The sequence below is a fragment of the Catharus ustulatus genome, chromosome 4, assembly GCF_009819885.2.
Source record: "Catharus ustulatus isolate bCatUst1 chromosome 4, bCatUst1.pri.v2, whole genome shotgun sequence".
In the NCBI taxonomy this organism is placed as follows: Eukaryota; Metazoa; Chordata; class Aves; order Passeriformes; family Turdidae; genus Catharus; species Catharus ustulatus.
Window position 1 is genome coordinate 67,679,244 of NC_046224.1, and position 16,998 is coordinate 67,696,241.

General features: G+C 38.3%; 1 protein-coding gene across 10 annotated transcripts in view; it reads right to left on the minus strand.

Annotated features, from left to right (window-relative positions):
• Positions 1-16,998, minus strand: part of SOX5 (SRY-box transcription factor 5) — a 624,352-nt gene that overhangs the window by 140,026 nt on the left and 467,328 nt on the right. For all 10 annotated transcript variants that reach the window (XM_033057697.2, XM_033057698.2, XM_033057692.2 and 7 more), the window contains 2 exons: positions 6,590-6,762; positions 4,051-4,119 (listed from right to left, as the gene is read on the minus strand). In XM_033057697.2, the coding sequence (XP_032913588.1) occupies positions 4,051-4,119; positions 6,590-6,762 (242 nt within the window). The remainder of the gene's footprint in view (positions 1-4,050; positions 4,120-6,589; positions 6,763-16,998) is intronic.

Sequence of the window (16,998 nt, forward strand, 5' to 3'; positions counted from 1 at the left end):
ACAACTTTAGCATTGGAGAGATTAATTCCAATATTTCAGGCATTTGGTAACAGGTAGAGTAAGCCAGAGACACTTGTTCCAGCTTTGCATCAGAATTTAGTTGGGATTCCCTCATTCTCAGAGGTCCAAACTTTCTCACAAAAAAAGGGTCCTATTAAAACATCTGCTCTAACTCTGAAGGAAACTGAGAACACTCTCCTAAAACACACTGTCATCAAATGGTTGCTGTCTGGCAGGAACTGCCCTCAAGTTTCAGAAAGCATTTGGTTCTTGGGCTAAGTACTCAAGAAAAGAATACGAATTAGTAACCAAGTACTGACAATATTAAACCAAAAATGTCAAACAAAACTGTGGTCTAAACACTAGAAACACTATAAAGTAGCGTTTTTGCTGCTTTGAGGTCTTAGTTTTACATTACTGGCAACCTGAAGTGTTCCAAGATCTTGAGCTTGGCTCTCCAAAAAAAATTTTGACTAAAAATCAGAACAGATTAGAAAACAGTATTTGGCCTCTGTTTTGTTTGCCTTCTAATTTTGGAACTTGTAGTGCTCATGGTTTCAGATTTTGCCTGGAAATATGAGAGTTGGAAGTTTACATTTTGGAGAAATGAAAGCTGGCATTTTTGTCATCACATGACTCCAAGAGCTGGGGCTTGAGGGAAAAACATAAAACATTGTCAGGTTTTCTACAAAATTGTGAGATTAGCAGTATCAGTTTTATCACAATTTAGGCTGCAAGGTTGACCTATTTTCTCAACAGTGCCCTACTGAATATGAATTGCTTTATGAATTTTAATAACCACATTTCATTTTAAATGTAGTTCAATTAAAGTGACATTTGTCACCGAGCTTCAAAGAAAACCCTTCATCCCAGGCTAGATTTTTTTCTCTGAGCAAGTGAACTGCATGACCCCTCCAAACTTTGTGTTTCAGAGACACCCTTTGGAGAAGGACACCTTTGGGGTGTACTGGGGGACTAGCTCAGCATCATGAGCATCTTCCAAGTTTCTTCCACTCTCTGCCCACATGACATGAGAGCTACAGAGCCCCAGACTTCCCCAGGTTCTAGAGTAAAGGCACCAGGGAGCAGATTATGGCCTCACAAAAGATAAACAGGTAATGAGAGAGTTCCCTCGAGTCCCTAAAGGACAAAACCAAACTGAATCCAAGAACCTGCTAAGCTGTACCAGGCATCAGCCTGTTCTACAGCTGCAAATCACTACCATTCTAAAATGCAATCTGAAATCTTTGGGGTTGCTGATGCACAAGAGCTGTCAAAACTCACATTCCAGTTCCATTTATGGTAAAACAAGATTAGGGGGTCTAAGGGGTGCAGGGGAGAAGACCACAAGTACTCAGCAGGAAGAAACTGTTCCAGTGAAAACCTTACACACAAAGATTAGGCAGAATGCATGGGAGGATGCATTCCAAAGTGGCATAAAAACAAATGGGGGACGGTTAGTTAATTATTCAGAGAAACTCAAACCTCTTCCCAAATTACGTCTAAAACATTCTGAAAAGTAGAAAAAAAATTATAAATATTTGACAAAACACAAAATCCCAGCTAGATCCCATTTTGGCGTTTTGAGGTAGTACAGATTCTCAAATTTAATCTAATCTGCAACTTTTCTCCAGTTTACTTAACTCTCTATACAAACTCCTTGTTTTCTGTTTTAGTGATACCACTTTCCAATTAATTCAGAAGAGATGGGCTTGGAAAAGACGTGTCAATTAGAGACTCACATGCCAGGTACATTCTTCTAAGCTCAAGGAAACAGAGTATTGGCTCAAGTAAGTTTTTCGTAAGCAAGTTGTGTTCATAATTATAGCATAATCATTCATCTGCATGTAAGTCAGTTATCCACTCCTTGTAGAATATTTTCCTGTCAATAAATCTAATGCTATTTCAGATCTTCAGGCCAGTGTGACAGAAGCCTGTTAGATTAATTAGGGTAAGGTCAGAAAAGGTGAACTCATAGCTACATTCTTGTCACAGTTTTCTTCCACCTACCATAACCCATAAACTGAATGTAAACTCACCATTTTAAACATGGGCATGTTAGGGTGACTTCATTGTCTTAATGTATATACAAAGGATGATTTCTTTAAGAATTGTTTTTTCTCTGACAGTCAGTAATTGAGGAGAAATGTTTTGCTTTGTATTCATGGTCAATAATGATTTTTTTCATTTTTAAATGCTTTTCCTTTCAGAGTTATGGGCTTCAGCCAGGGTTCATGAGACTTGAGGATCATACAGGCATGGAACTGCCCAGATTGCCTGTGCAGTACAACCAAAAATTCACTACAAACAGATCAGCTCTGTGGGAATGAGAGAACAGTATTCTCTCTCTGCCTGTTCAATTCTTGACCTTTCTTGCCTGACCATCCAAAAGGAGGGTGCCACAAATTTGATGGGGTTTGTGTGAAGTGGACGCTGGAGGTGAAATTCTGACCTCGGCAGGGTCAATATTTCATCTGAAATCCCTTGAGACAGACTTCCAAATCATTTCTAAGGATTGCAGCTTCTATCAGATGGTAGTTGGCTGACTTTCATTTACTACTGACTTAGGTCAAGCTTGGACCAGGGATCAAGAGATGAAAGGCTCTATATCTCATTATCAATAACCAGGGTTTTCTTCACTACCTTAAAAACAACATACTTCATTCTTATCTACAAGGCGTTAAAACTTAAAAGGGTTGGGGTCAAATTATGTTACTTCAATTTATTTTTAGTCACTGCTTATAAAACAACTTCCTCTCTTGCTGTTATAGCTAGATGCTAAAAATATAAATATTTTCCTTGCTATTGTACAGATTTTGCTATTGTTTTTCTTTTAAACTCTTATTAAAATGAAGCAATAAAGAAAAATCCCCCCCACGCACGAATTAAAGAAGAAGAAAAAGTGTAGAGGTTGAGGCCAAATCAAGCCTTACCGATCTCAAAATTATTTTCAGCAAAGCACATCTTGTATAGAAGTTGCCTTATAACAGAGGGTTGGACCTTCCCAGGAGTTTTTAAAAAATACCCAACTCCTGACAGAATGTCCTCTGGAATGACAGAGCCAAGTTTTCTTCTAGTATGAAGCCACACAGCTCCTCTGATCTGGCTGGAATTAAGTTTTCTTAAAACGGTCACAATTGTGATTGATAATTTTAGGTAACTCACTCTGAAATACTGACGAAAAGCTTTGGAAGGACAATCCTGTTGCTACTGAACAAACAGAACACAGTCTACAGCAACTTGCAATGCTCTGTACAAAACTGCATAATTAAACAACCAGAGATGTTACCCTGATCCTAGACATCTGTAACAAGTCAAACTTCTCCTTTTTTATTCTGTGGAAACCTTCACAAGCAAAGTGATTTGCATTATTCCCAAAATAGGAGCATGCACATGGAAGAAAAGTAATGAAATACAGTCAATGGCATGAAAAGAAACTTCTGAATACATTAAGGAAGAAAGAGGCTAAATAAAGCTTACTGGTTATGCTGGTTTAACAACTTTTTCTACTACTGGGAATAAACCTGTAGATACATAAAACTTACACAGTTGCTTGCTTGATTCTAATCAACCTTTTGCCAAGTTTCTCACTCACACACTACTTCACTACAAATAAAAATTTCCAGACTTTCAACACCTCAGGCGGAGGGAAGAAGATGCGCTTGATTATCAATCACTGAAGAGCACTGCTTCAATAAAACCTCAAAAACAGAGCCGTAGAACATCAGTTCCAAACAAATTCTTTGTGGCAATGCTTTTGTCACCCCAGAGGAAAGAGGATTTGGTCCTGCAAATGCTTGCTTGCATGACCAGTTCCTCTAACATCTTCTTCCTGATCCTACAAAAACCACGTTAATCATATAAGGCCTTCCAGAAACGGATCTTTTTTGCTAAATGACAGATAAAATCCTCATGTGTCTTCATAAACAAGATGCCAGCCAACTGCAGAGATTCTTAAAGAAACTATGGCAATAATAGCTGAGGGAAAGAGTGGGGAAAGGGAAAGGAAGAGAGAGATAACAGGGGCATGGGAGGAGACATGTCTCTGACCTGGATCTGCTGCTGTAGAAGGTTAATTTTGTGTTGCTGCTGCAGAAGCTGCTGCTGTTGTCTTGCAATCTGTGAAGAAATTGCACAGAAGAAACATGAGATATGGATCATCATTCCCAGAGTCCATCCATAGGAAGCTTCAACCCTGCCTAGTTCTTTAAACCTCTCCATTGAGCTAAGAAACCTTCAAGGGCAGGTGGCAGCAGCCTGGAGACTTGCTCGAGCAAGGGGCACACATTCAGAAACAATTAATTTCTAATACTAGTGAGAAAAGGAATCTTATGGAAAATGTTGTGCTGTGACGTGAAGACAAGGACCTGTGCAAAAATCTTGCTGAAATGGCACTGCTAAAATTCCCCAGAAGAGAGAACAATAGCATCAGAGAAACTGAAAAATAGTGGACGAAGGTAGAGAAAGCAAAAAAGTAGGATAACCAGAAATACTCTTCTGTTTGGCTCAAAAATTCTGCTAAAAATAAAAATTGGAAGTAAATAACTAAATAAATAAATAAATAAATAAGACAATCTGACACCATGGAGGAAGGTTCTTAGTGTAATTCTTTTAATGTAGAAACAGGCATAAAGAGACTGGAACTGAGTTTGGAAAAATCACTGGCTCTTCAATGTGTGTATCAGCTGCAAGAAACTATGGGGGCAGGCAAGGCTCAACACTGAAACCAGATTATGGAAGTGGACAGAGTCGTTCTAAGTCTCCTCCCTAAGCCAAATGCAATTTTCTATAAGGATTTCCATCCTCCCTCTCCACTAAATGATTGCAAATGCTACAGTAGACACATTTTATACATCGTGAGGAAAAAAGCAGAAATTAACAGAATGGAATTAAGAGTTCTAAAGGCTGGAGGAGATAAACCATTCTTGAACTTACAAAGAAAATTAGAAAAACTTTCATTTAAGTTATCACAAAAGTTCTGCTCTCATGAACAGCCAGTGCAGCAGAACAAACATTAGAAAGAGCTCTGCTCTTCCCCTGTATTATGAGTACACATCTCAGGGTCAGTTGGTAACTTATACACACTTACTGGGAGAATTTTTGTGCTTTCTTCCCTTCAGGTATTTTCTTTTCTTTCTACTATTAGACTATTTGCATAAGAAACACTCACCTCTAGTTAGTCCCACATCTAAGAGATTAAACAAATGTTTTCTTTCTAGAGCCTTTCTTTAAGACAAAAAAATAATTTTTATCACTATTTTTTTTCAGAATTTGGATATTTTAATTTCTGAATACTACAGAAGTATACACAATTTCTTCAATTAAAATAAACCCTAGTTATCCTAATTTCTTATTGCCTTTTTCCATTGTCTTAATTTTTTTTTTCACTTTCAAATCCCTCAGCCATCCTGTGGTACCAGTGAATTTAAAAGGCAGGGTAAAGGGAATAGCTCTATAGCATGTCTCCTCGCGAAAGAATCTTGCCAATTCCACCTTCACTTCTTCATTTACCTTTGCTGTTTTAACAACAGCATGACACAAATTATCCAGCTTAAGGTAAGGCACTTCTGTTCTCCCGGTGTGGGATTTCAGGCAAGAGGCCAAAATACCCTTTGTTTAAGATAAGGTTGTTAAATAATTAAAAACAGGGGAAAAATCAAGGCTTAAATGTCTGAAGGTATCAGCAGTGGCTTAGAAAACTTAAGACTTGCTTAAGTATGATACCAACACTGAATATGACAACTATGACAGATTTCAAGGAATTTGTGAGTTTCATGAAACTCATAACAGCTGCAATTCTGTGATAACTTTTTAAACTAGATATCTAAATATTCTCTGCTCATGTTCAAGTACAAAAGAGGACATTAATTTCTGTTAAAATCTGCACAGTGAAATCTGCGAGAAAAGTTAAGTTTTTGCCTAAAATGTTGTGTGTCCATGTGTGCACATTGGAACTGATCACATGAGAAAACTATGTTTGCATTTCCAGTGAAGGGCATATTTGCAAGAACTGAATATCAAGCCTATCAAGGGTAGCAGAAAAAAAGTCACACTTGTTCACGGACTTTATATTATTCTCTGCTTTTTTCCATAGTTGGCAGAACTCAACCTTTTCATTTCTCACATTACAATCCAAGTGCTGCATTTTTCTCTTTTAATACCTATTCACTATCACTGAATTAAAGCAGCTTCAGTGGATTATTCAGAAGGGTTGAATTTGCCTGTTTATTTACAAATAGTTTAAAACCCCAAACAATACTGAAAGATAATACAGAATCACAGAAAATTATGAGCTGCAAGGGACTCTCAAGGATCATCAAGTCCAACTCTTAAATGAATGGGCCATGCAGGAGGTGAACCCATAACCTTGGCATTATTGGCACCAGGCTCTGAGTAACTCCAAGATAGATATACTACAAAGTAAAACATTATTTTGATACGTTTTTGTTCAAATGTTTTCACTTGGTGAAAAAATGGAAAAGATTTTGGATGCAGAGCAACTTTTAGGGTATCAAACCTGAAAGATAAGCTACTGGAAAGTCCTTCTAGAAAATTATTTAAGCTGAAAGCCACTGTAATAATCACTCACCTGTTCTTGTTGCTGCTTAGCCAGCTCCATTTGCTGGCGTTGTTTCTCGATCTGAGATGCAGCCAGCTTCTTCTGTTCATCGTGAGCTGCTAGCAGCTGTTCCCTCAAACTGGTCAGCTGATTGATCATACCCATGAGCTGCCTTTCTTTCTCAGCGAGGCTTTCTGGAGTCCCTGGGCATCATATGGTGGGGAGAAAAAAAAAAAAAACAAAAAACAGGGGTAAGGAGAAGAGAGGAAATTTAGAGAGAGCCAGCTCTTTATTTTGCGGCTTTACTGTAAGCAAATTTTTAGGAGAAACAAAGAGCAACAGCAGCATATTGCAATATGCTGCACATTAAGACCTGTTCCTCTGCAGGAAAATGAGCCATGGAGGGTAAAGCTGTACACAGGCTTTGATCTGGTGCCCCCATTTAATGTTTCTTTGCCTTTTTATTTATTTTCCGCTGCCTTGTTGTCAGATTAATAAAGTGAAATAATACTGCCTATTTTGAGAAAGTTTTCAAGTTTTAAATGCTGGGGAACAAAAAATCAACCCTTCCAGGTTTGTAAGACAACTATATTAGGAAACTTAGGAACTTAGGAAAAAGACACAGTTTCTGTAAGTGTCGAAGCATTGATGTAGGGTAAGTATTAGCATCCCTCTATAACCTATCATCTACATCCCTGATTAGGATTACATTATATAGCATTTAAATTGTCAATAACTCCTACTGCTGCCACCAACATGCACTTTTGAAAGAAAAAGTCTTCTACAAACACATCTGAAAACCTGAGTTTAACAAAACTCATCATCACTCTCATCTGTACTGTTGTTAGATTTTTTTTTTATAGTAGAGCTCAGCAGACACAGAGGAACTCATTACCTCACTTTCATAACAATGCTGAAGAAATTATTTTTCTACCCAGAAGGACAGTAGTTATAAGGAAAGGGAAGAAAAAGCATCCAGAAAAATCAAATACACTCAACAAAAAAAAATCATACAGTCAAAAAAAAAAAAAAGGTACTTTTAATATATGTAGGATTATTTGACTGTGAATTTAAAAGACCTGAAAATATGTGTAGCAGTTAATCCACAGACATCCCCAACACCACCACACCCTCTCACATGAGTCAGATCCTATGAAAACCTTTCTAAAAAGCCTTTAGGAAAGGATTAAGGCTATCAGTGTCAATGTCTCCTCTGAAAATAGCCTGCTTTTGGGACTGCCCTGCCATACAAACCTCTTTCAAACACATTAAGCATTCTTCTGCCAATGTCACCAGTGCTCTCCAAGTGAAAAAAAAAAAAAAAAAAAGGAAAAAGAAAAAAAATTGGCGACTATAGCAGACATTTTCCTAGCCAACTATCAGTCAGACATGGAAAAGAGCTGCTGGTAATAGCTCATTTAGTCTACTCCCCGGCAGTGTAGGAATGTTCCCTACAATATATTTACTACAGCTTTCTAGATTGGATTGAAATGTCTGAAATGGTGAATCATCTACTGCTGCTTTGAAAGGCTGAACCACAGCTTTTGAGGTGTCACTGGGGGGGTCTTTGCTTCATAGATAGCTTAATTTACTTTTTTTGTTTGTTTGTTTGGTTGGGTTTTTGTTACTTTTACTTGATTTCAATGATGTGATCCCAAGCAACATCCCATTTCCTACATTAGCTAAATCCAAATACTTAAATCCATTTGTAGACAGACATATGCAAATGGAAAACCACAAAGAATCACCAGAAAAAAATGTGACAGAAGAAATGTAACTAAATTGTTTTTTATTAAGGCTCTAGAAATTTTTGTGAAAATATTCTCACTACATAACAAAGAACTACAGCAGAATATTCTCAGATAAAGCCCCCAGAAAAACTGTGGTACAAGCTGGAAACTTGAGAAACACACTGAAACAGAAACCACAGGACTTTAAACCTGTTCTGCTAAAAGCTGTGAGAAAGAATGGAAGCCAGTGCTAAAGCACTATCACGGCTAAAGAAAACACTTCTAACTATGATTTTTCCTTCCAACATTAGAGACAGAGAACTGCTACAAGTCATGCATTTGCCACCTGGCCATGGAATTAATCAGAAGTTTCTATTGCTACTCTTCCACCCTTTATTTGCTTTGCCTTGGGAAAAAAAGTGCAGTGTTTCCAAGGAGTGCAGAATTATTATTCTAGAAGGCAGCCCATCTTGACCTGTCCATGTGGGTTTACCATAACACTCCTCTAATGAAAACTATCATGCACTGATACTGCCACTATAACTGAAACATCTGAAAACAAAATATTTTGTACTTATTCATTCAGCAGATATTTTATTCCTAATTTTTACTGGGGGTGGATGCAAGCATGAGAGAGAGGGGAAGAAGGTCCTACAGAAAGAAGGAATACACAGGACTGCCTCAGTCCCTGAGTTAGGGTAAGCAAAAGGAAATCACTGTCAAATACACCAACACACATCACAGCTCCTCAGTCAGTACTGGTTCCTTGGTGTATTTTGAGCTACTACAGCAGCTTTCAGTTGGGAATCAAAAAGCACTTTGTAAAGTTAAATTAATCCCCGCCCTTAAATTAATCTGAAAGGTGGAAAAATGTTTCCATATGTGTAAACTGACAGACAGAGAGATCACAGGGTTGGTTACCAACACTGGCAGAAAAAGATGTGCTGATATCCAAGCCCGTGTGTCAAAGTTTTGGCTGCGCTTCCTGGAAGGGAACAGGACGCTTTGTGCGCCACTGACCTGACACTGCCCAGGCAGGGACATCCAGCTCCTGCACTGCTTCTCCACCCTGACTGACCTGCACAGCAGCATAAAACTTCCTCACCAGGAAAAGAGCAGCTTTATCTGAATTCCAAGAATGAAGTTCTGCATCCATTTCCAGCGTCCTCAGCACAGGAAAAACATGGGACTTGGTGTAAGAGGGACAGAGGAGGCCAGAAACATGATCACAGGGCTGGAGGACCTCTTTTATCAGAAAGGCTAACAGAGTTTTGAGCCTGGAGAAAAAAAGGTTCCAGAGACACCTTCCTGTACCTAAAAGGGGCTTCTAAATATGGGGTCAAACTTTTTAGTAGGGCCTGCTGCAACAGGACAAGAGGCAATAGTTTTAAATTAAAAAAGGATCAATTTAGCTTAGATATAGGGAAGAAATTGTTTCCAATGAAGGTGGTAGAACACTGAAACAGGTTGCCCAGAGAGGTGGTGGATGTTCCATCTTTGGAAACTTTCAAAGGCAGGTTGGACAGGTATTTGAAGAACCTGGTGCAGTGAAAGGTGTCCCTGCCCATTGCAGGGGGCTGGACCTGATGACCTTCCAACCCAAACTATGACTCTATGAACTGAGAGAAAGCAGGCAGTGCAATGAAGTGCCAAAGCAGACAGCAAAAGCACAGGCACATGGTAGCCATGCAGCCAGGGACAAATTGACTCAGTCTCTTCATTATTATTCAGTTTTTAAGGAAAATCTGAAATACCACAAGGGGTGCTTTATATCCTACTTAATAAGTACAATGCATAATTCCTTGGGTTTATACAGCTGGAGTGAAAGTAGTCTGACAAAAGGCAGACTTTTTGCATTATATTTCTCAAGCTATTTTAGTTTGCTAATAAACCAAAGGGGAAATTTATCAGCATCAGCTTTATAAAAAAAAATTTGCTGGAGAATACTTCCTGGAAAACACAGCTTAGTAGGTACATTTTTTTCACAGGATTAAGCCATCCTTCCAGTAACTGAACTAGTACTTAATGATAATTTGAATTATTTGAGGTAATAATTCCTTGCAAAATAAGTATTTGGATAGCCATACTCTCAAGTGACCTGAGCAAAACCAGAGGCAAGATCAGCTACGTGGCTTTAATGAGAGATAGTGAGTTCTGTGCAGATTTTCCCTTGTCTTACTCACACGTTAAGCCCCACTGATGAAGAATCATAGTTTTGACATATCTTGCAGGTAACTGGTGGCTTTTAAATGTGTAAACATGAAAAAAAAAAAAAAGGAAGTATTCGAATCAGACAGTCTTGATAATCATGTTAAGTGTTTGCATTTAGTTTAAGTTTTTTATGTTAGTCTTACTACCTAGCACACCTCTTCTATAATTACCTTCATGGAAATGATGAACAAAAGTGCCATTTCACAGTTGCCATGGCCAATCATATATTACTTTACTTAACACATGAAAGCCAAAGCATGGATAGTGTTATGGATAGTTAGTGAAGTGAAGGCAACAGTGGGGTCACTACACAAGTAAAAACAGTTATAGGAATTCTTCCTGGTGTATTAAAAATTACTACGGAGTTAAGAGCTCCAGCTGTTTTTTGTGCCCTTTTCTAGATGCTGTAGATTGGGGGTAAACAAGAATGGTGGTCCTAACCTTACTATTTTCTCTCTGTTAACCTGAATGAGATCTAAACCCCTACCATCGTGTGAAGTATCTTGGCAGCTAAGGGATTTCCATTTAAAAAATTCTGTAGCTTACAGGGTAAAACATGTCAGCATTTTAAGCAACTAAGCCAACAACAGAATAAAGACAGTCGCTCAAATTACGCTACTTGTGAATTAATGAACTATCCACATGGCTGCTAACCCTGCTAGAACTTGGGAGGAGGTGCAAGCCCCTAGCCCCAGCAGACACCTTCAGCTGCTTCCTTACTAATATCCAAGCAGCACAGAGCTGGGAATGGTTCTGGAGCTGGCCTTTACACGTTGCAGTGCCAAAGCCAGGCAGCAGGGTTGAGAGAAAAAAACTGAGTGTTCATCATTGCAGCGAACAGCTTGACAGCAAGCTAGACCACTTCACAGAACTACAAAGTGAGGAGCCAAAGGAGAGTGCCTTGGAACAGTGACTGCCTCAAGAACTACTCTTAATTACCGTAAGATCCACGACAAACAGAGATTGCACATTTTACGTTTAACAAGACTTTTAACCACCAGCCCACCTGCCTTTCAGGAGATTGCTGTAGGTGCTCTCTGCGGTCTATCACTGCAATGGCAAAACATGGATTTTTCACAACTGATCAAAACAACTCAGGCAAAGACAATCAAAGCACACACTGCAGGTTGATAACTGCATAAAGGCCCAAGAAAAGATGCTTTCCAGATGCATCAGCTTATCCTCTATTTCCACAAAGAGAGACTCAGAAAAAAACCCCATGTTTGTGGATGAAGCACCCACAGCAGATGGCAATAAAACAAGACTCAAATTAGTGGCATTCTGTATCGCCAAACCTAAACTTCATCTTGGATCAACACTACCCATAACAGTGTTTAAGTAGTAGAAGAAATTTACTCAAATGTGAAATAAACTATTACACATTCGTAGTTCTGATTCACAGTCCCAGACTGGCAGTGGCAGTAACATTTTAATAAACATTAGAATGAAGACACCAATATGACCAAATGACACACTTAAAAGTGAGAAAACGAACAGGAGAAACCTTGGCATACCCACCCAAAACAGAACCAAAGCAAAAAAAAAAGGCTAAGAAACTGCTTTTGCGATCAAAACAGTAAATACTTTATTATAATTTATTAGACAGAATGAGAATGTAAATGAGAAATCAAGAAAGCCAATATTTTCTTTAACAGACATTTTAAGCTTTTGCTGCAAATGTTCAGGCAGTGAGTGTGCTTGCTTCCAGACAGCCTACGGATGTGTATTCCACAGGTGCAGAGCTATTGCAAGGCTCTCCTCAATCCCTCTGCCATGTCCCCATTAAACTGCTAGGAATGGCATCAACCAGGGCTGCTTATGTACACACTCACCCATACAGACAGTGAAATCTATCTACCAAGTCAGTTTACTATCAAAGTAGTTGCGTAAATAGCTTTTGAACTGTCAGAATCCGTCTTTCAAAGGAAAATCAAAGAAAACAATGCACAAGTACAAAGCCTGGAAGACATAATAATATTGTATTATGTTCATATCATTAACTGTGGTTACAAAAGAAAAAAAAGTCTCCTGTATCTACAAAGTTTTCTAGAGGAAAAAATCTTTGAATGGAAATAAGAGTATTTTGAAGTATTCTGTATTTGAATAATGTTAAGATGCATAATAATAATTAGACCATGCAGTACAAAGCATTTTTTAATTTCAAAGCACCACCTAATTGATCTTCTTAAAGACTGTTTGCAGGTAGAAATTATGGTATGCATTATATTTTTCAAGAGCAAACTAAGTCAGGAAGTTTTTAGTAACTTGCCGAAAATCATTCTGAACTTTATGTGGTGTAGGAGGTTTTATTGCTGGCCCTGATGAAGTCACCAGCAGAACTATTTCAGCAAGGCCAAGAATTTCCCCACTGACTTTTAACAGTAATACACATTAAATAGATAATTAAGTCTGTGTTTGACCCAGTTGGAGACTAGGTAGGGTTTCAGCCTAGGGCGCCCTTATAAATGAGGCAATTATTGATGACATCAAATCACCAAGCAACAGAACCATGCCACAACACAGTTTCTGTGTAACTTTGATGTAACAACAGTGTGCCAAGCACTAAGCTACAGCCCATACATGAGCTAAAGACTGAGTCATCTCGAAGTATTTCCTGCAATGGTGTGTTTTTTCAGTAGACTTTTTAAGGTAGTGAAGGTTAACGGTTTGATACAAAAATGAAGGAGGTTTTGCAAACTGAACAGTCAATTAACTAAGCTTTCCTCAGAAAGAGTAAAATCCTACTTTTCCTAACTGCACTAAATCCAAACAATAAATAAAATTATCATTAGTCCCTAAAATAAATATCTTTTCTAGAGGGTTTTCTACAGTATCTTTTCTCACCCCAGTATCAACTATTTTTCCCCCACTCCTTGCCACAGTTTCAACCTTGACATATCAGAAATCTAAACCCAACAATACTTTGCTCAGTAAGGAAACCAGGAAAATAAAACAGACAGGCCACCTAGTCTTCTTCTACTTTAAAGCAAACTAATCTTTATCATGGTCTCCCTAAATAAAAACGTAAAAATCTATTTATAACATAAATTTTAAAAGGAGTATTCCCATTCATGCTGCTGACATCACCTGAACTCAATGGGAAGCTGATGTTTCCTTCAGGAAAATAGTCTGATAAACAGATCTAACTGGCTGGGGTAAGTTCATTCTTCTTAATATCCTCTTTCCTCTGTTTTTGAGCAGTAACATGAAATGTTTATGGCCAAGCAATGGGATTGTACTTCAAATTATGTACTTGCTGGGATGTGCTGGCAGGTGGATGTGATGTTATGCTGGTGAACGTGTGCTAACTCTCCAAATGCTTCCCTAATCAATAGTTCAGAGAGTGCTTTATTATGGACTAGAACGTAACTGCTCAGGTCACTAAATCCTGGAGCTGTCAGGACAAAAATATCTGAAAACTGGCATTTTTCATTAAGTATTTAAGCCAACTTTGCTACACAATGACTGCCATCTTACAACTACCCACCTTGCTAAATTGAGTTATTCCATCTTATTGATAGGGTGAGTCAGCATAGTAAAAGAAAACTTTCTGATTGCTTTTTACTTGGCAAGCCACAGCCACCAGAAAAAAAAAAAAAAAAGAAAAAAAAAAAAAAACCAAGGAAAGAAAAAGTGCGCAATTCAAACTGATTTGCCTGTACCTACAGAATTCTGTAATGAATCATCTCTGCTTAACAAGTAAAAATCTGCTTTAGAACAGCAAGATTTAAGGAAGGTATTTATTTCAGCAGATGGACATTCTTAATCTTTTATGTTTGCAAGGTGAAGAATGAATAAAACCAAATTATGACCAATTACCCTCTTTTGCCATTACTAGCCTCAAGAACTTATGAGTACTTTTTTTCTGTGGGGAAAAAAACCTCAGCTGTCTGCTCTGTAACAAACCAGCACTTTGCTATTTCACAATGATGGAAAGAGGTTGTCACTGAGCACTCTTCATTTGCTGTCAGAGAAAAAGTTTTGGTACGGTAGAAACAAAGCTTGGTATTCAACCAGGTTAGCAACTTATTGTCAAGGTTACAAAAGGAATAGACAACATTTGTATTGAGGTTATTTCTCAGAGCTTATTAATTGTTTTACTGTCTAGAAAACCTCAGAACTAGGCTAGGAAAATAGCATTTGCTGCTGGAATTTTATACAGCAGCAGGAAAAAGAGTAAAAAGTGTGTGTGTGTGTGTGTGTGTGTGTGTGTGTGTGTGTATTTGCTTTGTTATGTTTTGACAAACTGGCACTTGTAGCTCAGCGACATTCAGCTCTGTCAGCACATCTTTCAGGTAATATTAGTACCATGAAGCACAGCTTTAGGGCCCTTCTGTCAACCAACTCCAAACAATTTTTAAATATAGAGTGGTTTGGCCCCCATATGTTCAAACTCATTGGCATTTGCTACCTTAATTAGTTCAATTTTATTCCATTACCTCTATCAATAATCACATCTTAAAAATAAAATTAGACCCTTACTTTTTGTGATCGAATTAAGTACCTTTATAAACAAAAATCTGAAACAACCTGAATTAGCTGCTTTGCCATAGAACATTTTAGATGCTTTTAAAAAGATTCCTCCAACCTGCCCTTCCACATATACAACCCTCAACTAACCTCCCATTCTAGCAGCTGCATCTAGTCACAATCTCTACCTCAGGCTTTCTTTTGGCCTGAAGTTCTGCATTGGTGTGGCTACCTCTCTGCAGCCTGAGAGAATCACACTGCATTGTGATCAACCTCCACAATTCTGGGAGCTGACAAGTTTCCTCTTGAAACTTAGGATTCCCTGAGTGCAAGGTTCCCATGCACACCAGCACTTTTGGAATATTTACAAAGGACTGAAGCTCAATTTGCAATTTGCTACTATTAAACACCTCAAAAAAGTAAACATAAAGAAGTTGCTACATAGGTTGCAACAGTTAAAAGATGACAATCCAGCATATTTTACCTCCTTCACTTATGACTCTCACTCTCCTCTTGCCACTCTACTTACTACCCACAATACTACCCACAAAAAATAATGCAGAACATCCACAGCTGACAGAAGTTTGCAAACAGTTTTGAACCACTAATTTACAAATGCAAAATTTACACAGCTCCTAAGAAAGCGTGCAGCTTTCACACATCTCCTGGGGATCTGTGCTGTATTAGTCAAAGGTTTAAACCCATGAATAATCTTTCTCTCTTTACCCCTCCTTCTTCCTGTCCACATCTAAATGCAGAATCCCCAGCTTTCTTGCCTTTAGTTTACAGATTATGCGACCCAAAGCGTCACTCACTGGATTACCGCACATAACCTGAGCACTACCCAAAGCTTACTTGTCTTCGACTTGTCCAGCATTACTTAAATGGAATTATCCATCACAATCCATATACCGAATCTGCATAGCTCACTTATCTCAAGATTCTGTGTGTCACCTACCAGATTATCCATTTTAATCCATACATTGAATCTACATAACATATGTCTTTAATTCATGGGCTCTGATGAGCTATAGTATCACTGAATGGATTATTTCTCTTTATCCATTATTGGCAGTCCTAAAACCGTTCACTGTATACTCTCTCATGCCACATCTTCTGAGCACATGAGCAAAATCAGAGTCTTCAGCAAACACAGCTCTGTCTCACATCAAACACAACCTAACATAATATCTGCACTTCATGCAATTTGGAACCCAGTTTCTCACAAAAAACAAATGTCTGTGTTATCGTGAGTTGAAGATCAGGATTTGTAGGCTAATCTCACTTTCAATTACATCCATAAATCTGTGGTTACTCCAATAGAGTCTCCGGAGTCACCTGGATTTAAGTGGATTTAAGTGGATACAACAAAAAGTTGATTTTAACCTAACGACAATGCCTTTCACAAGTGAGTGCAGAAAACACTTCACCTGAGTTGTTTACAAACTAACCTGCACAATAGAAAAGGTCTTTCAAACAACAAAAATACATCAGATTCAGACTTGCCCAACCTTTCTTGAGAGATTTGGGCACAATCACTGCTAACAATGCCTTCAACAGAAAACCAACCTCAGAAGGATTGGAAACAAAAGTCTGATTAACCTTTTGTTCCACACACCTATTCAGAATTAAGTGGGGAACATATAAAACATGCATTATTATGTCTTCACAAGTTTCAATAGAGAGATGGACAAGATTAGCAGCAAGGCTCTGTGCACACCAAGACAGTTTTAAGAAGAGTTCTTATCGTGGTTAAAGCTGCCTCACCCACCCCAGTAGGAGCAAGGCTGGACAACGCATGATGCATCTGAGGGGCCAGCACCAGTGAAAGAGAAGCTTCATGTTAATTTTATAGATATACAAATGATCACTGATATTTAAGAAATAAATGTAATTTTTTATACCTTTTTCCTAGCAACACTGGAGGACAGCACCTACTTTCCCACTGCAATGCACCGCCAACAGGAAGTTACACAGACAGCAGAAAAGGGGGATGGTTTTCCTTCCTGTAGAGAATCAGTTTGAGAC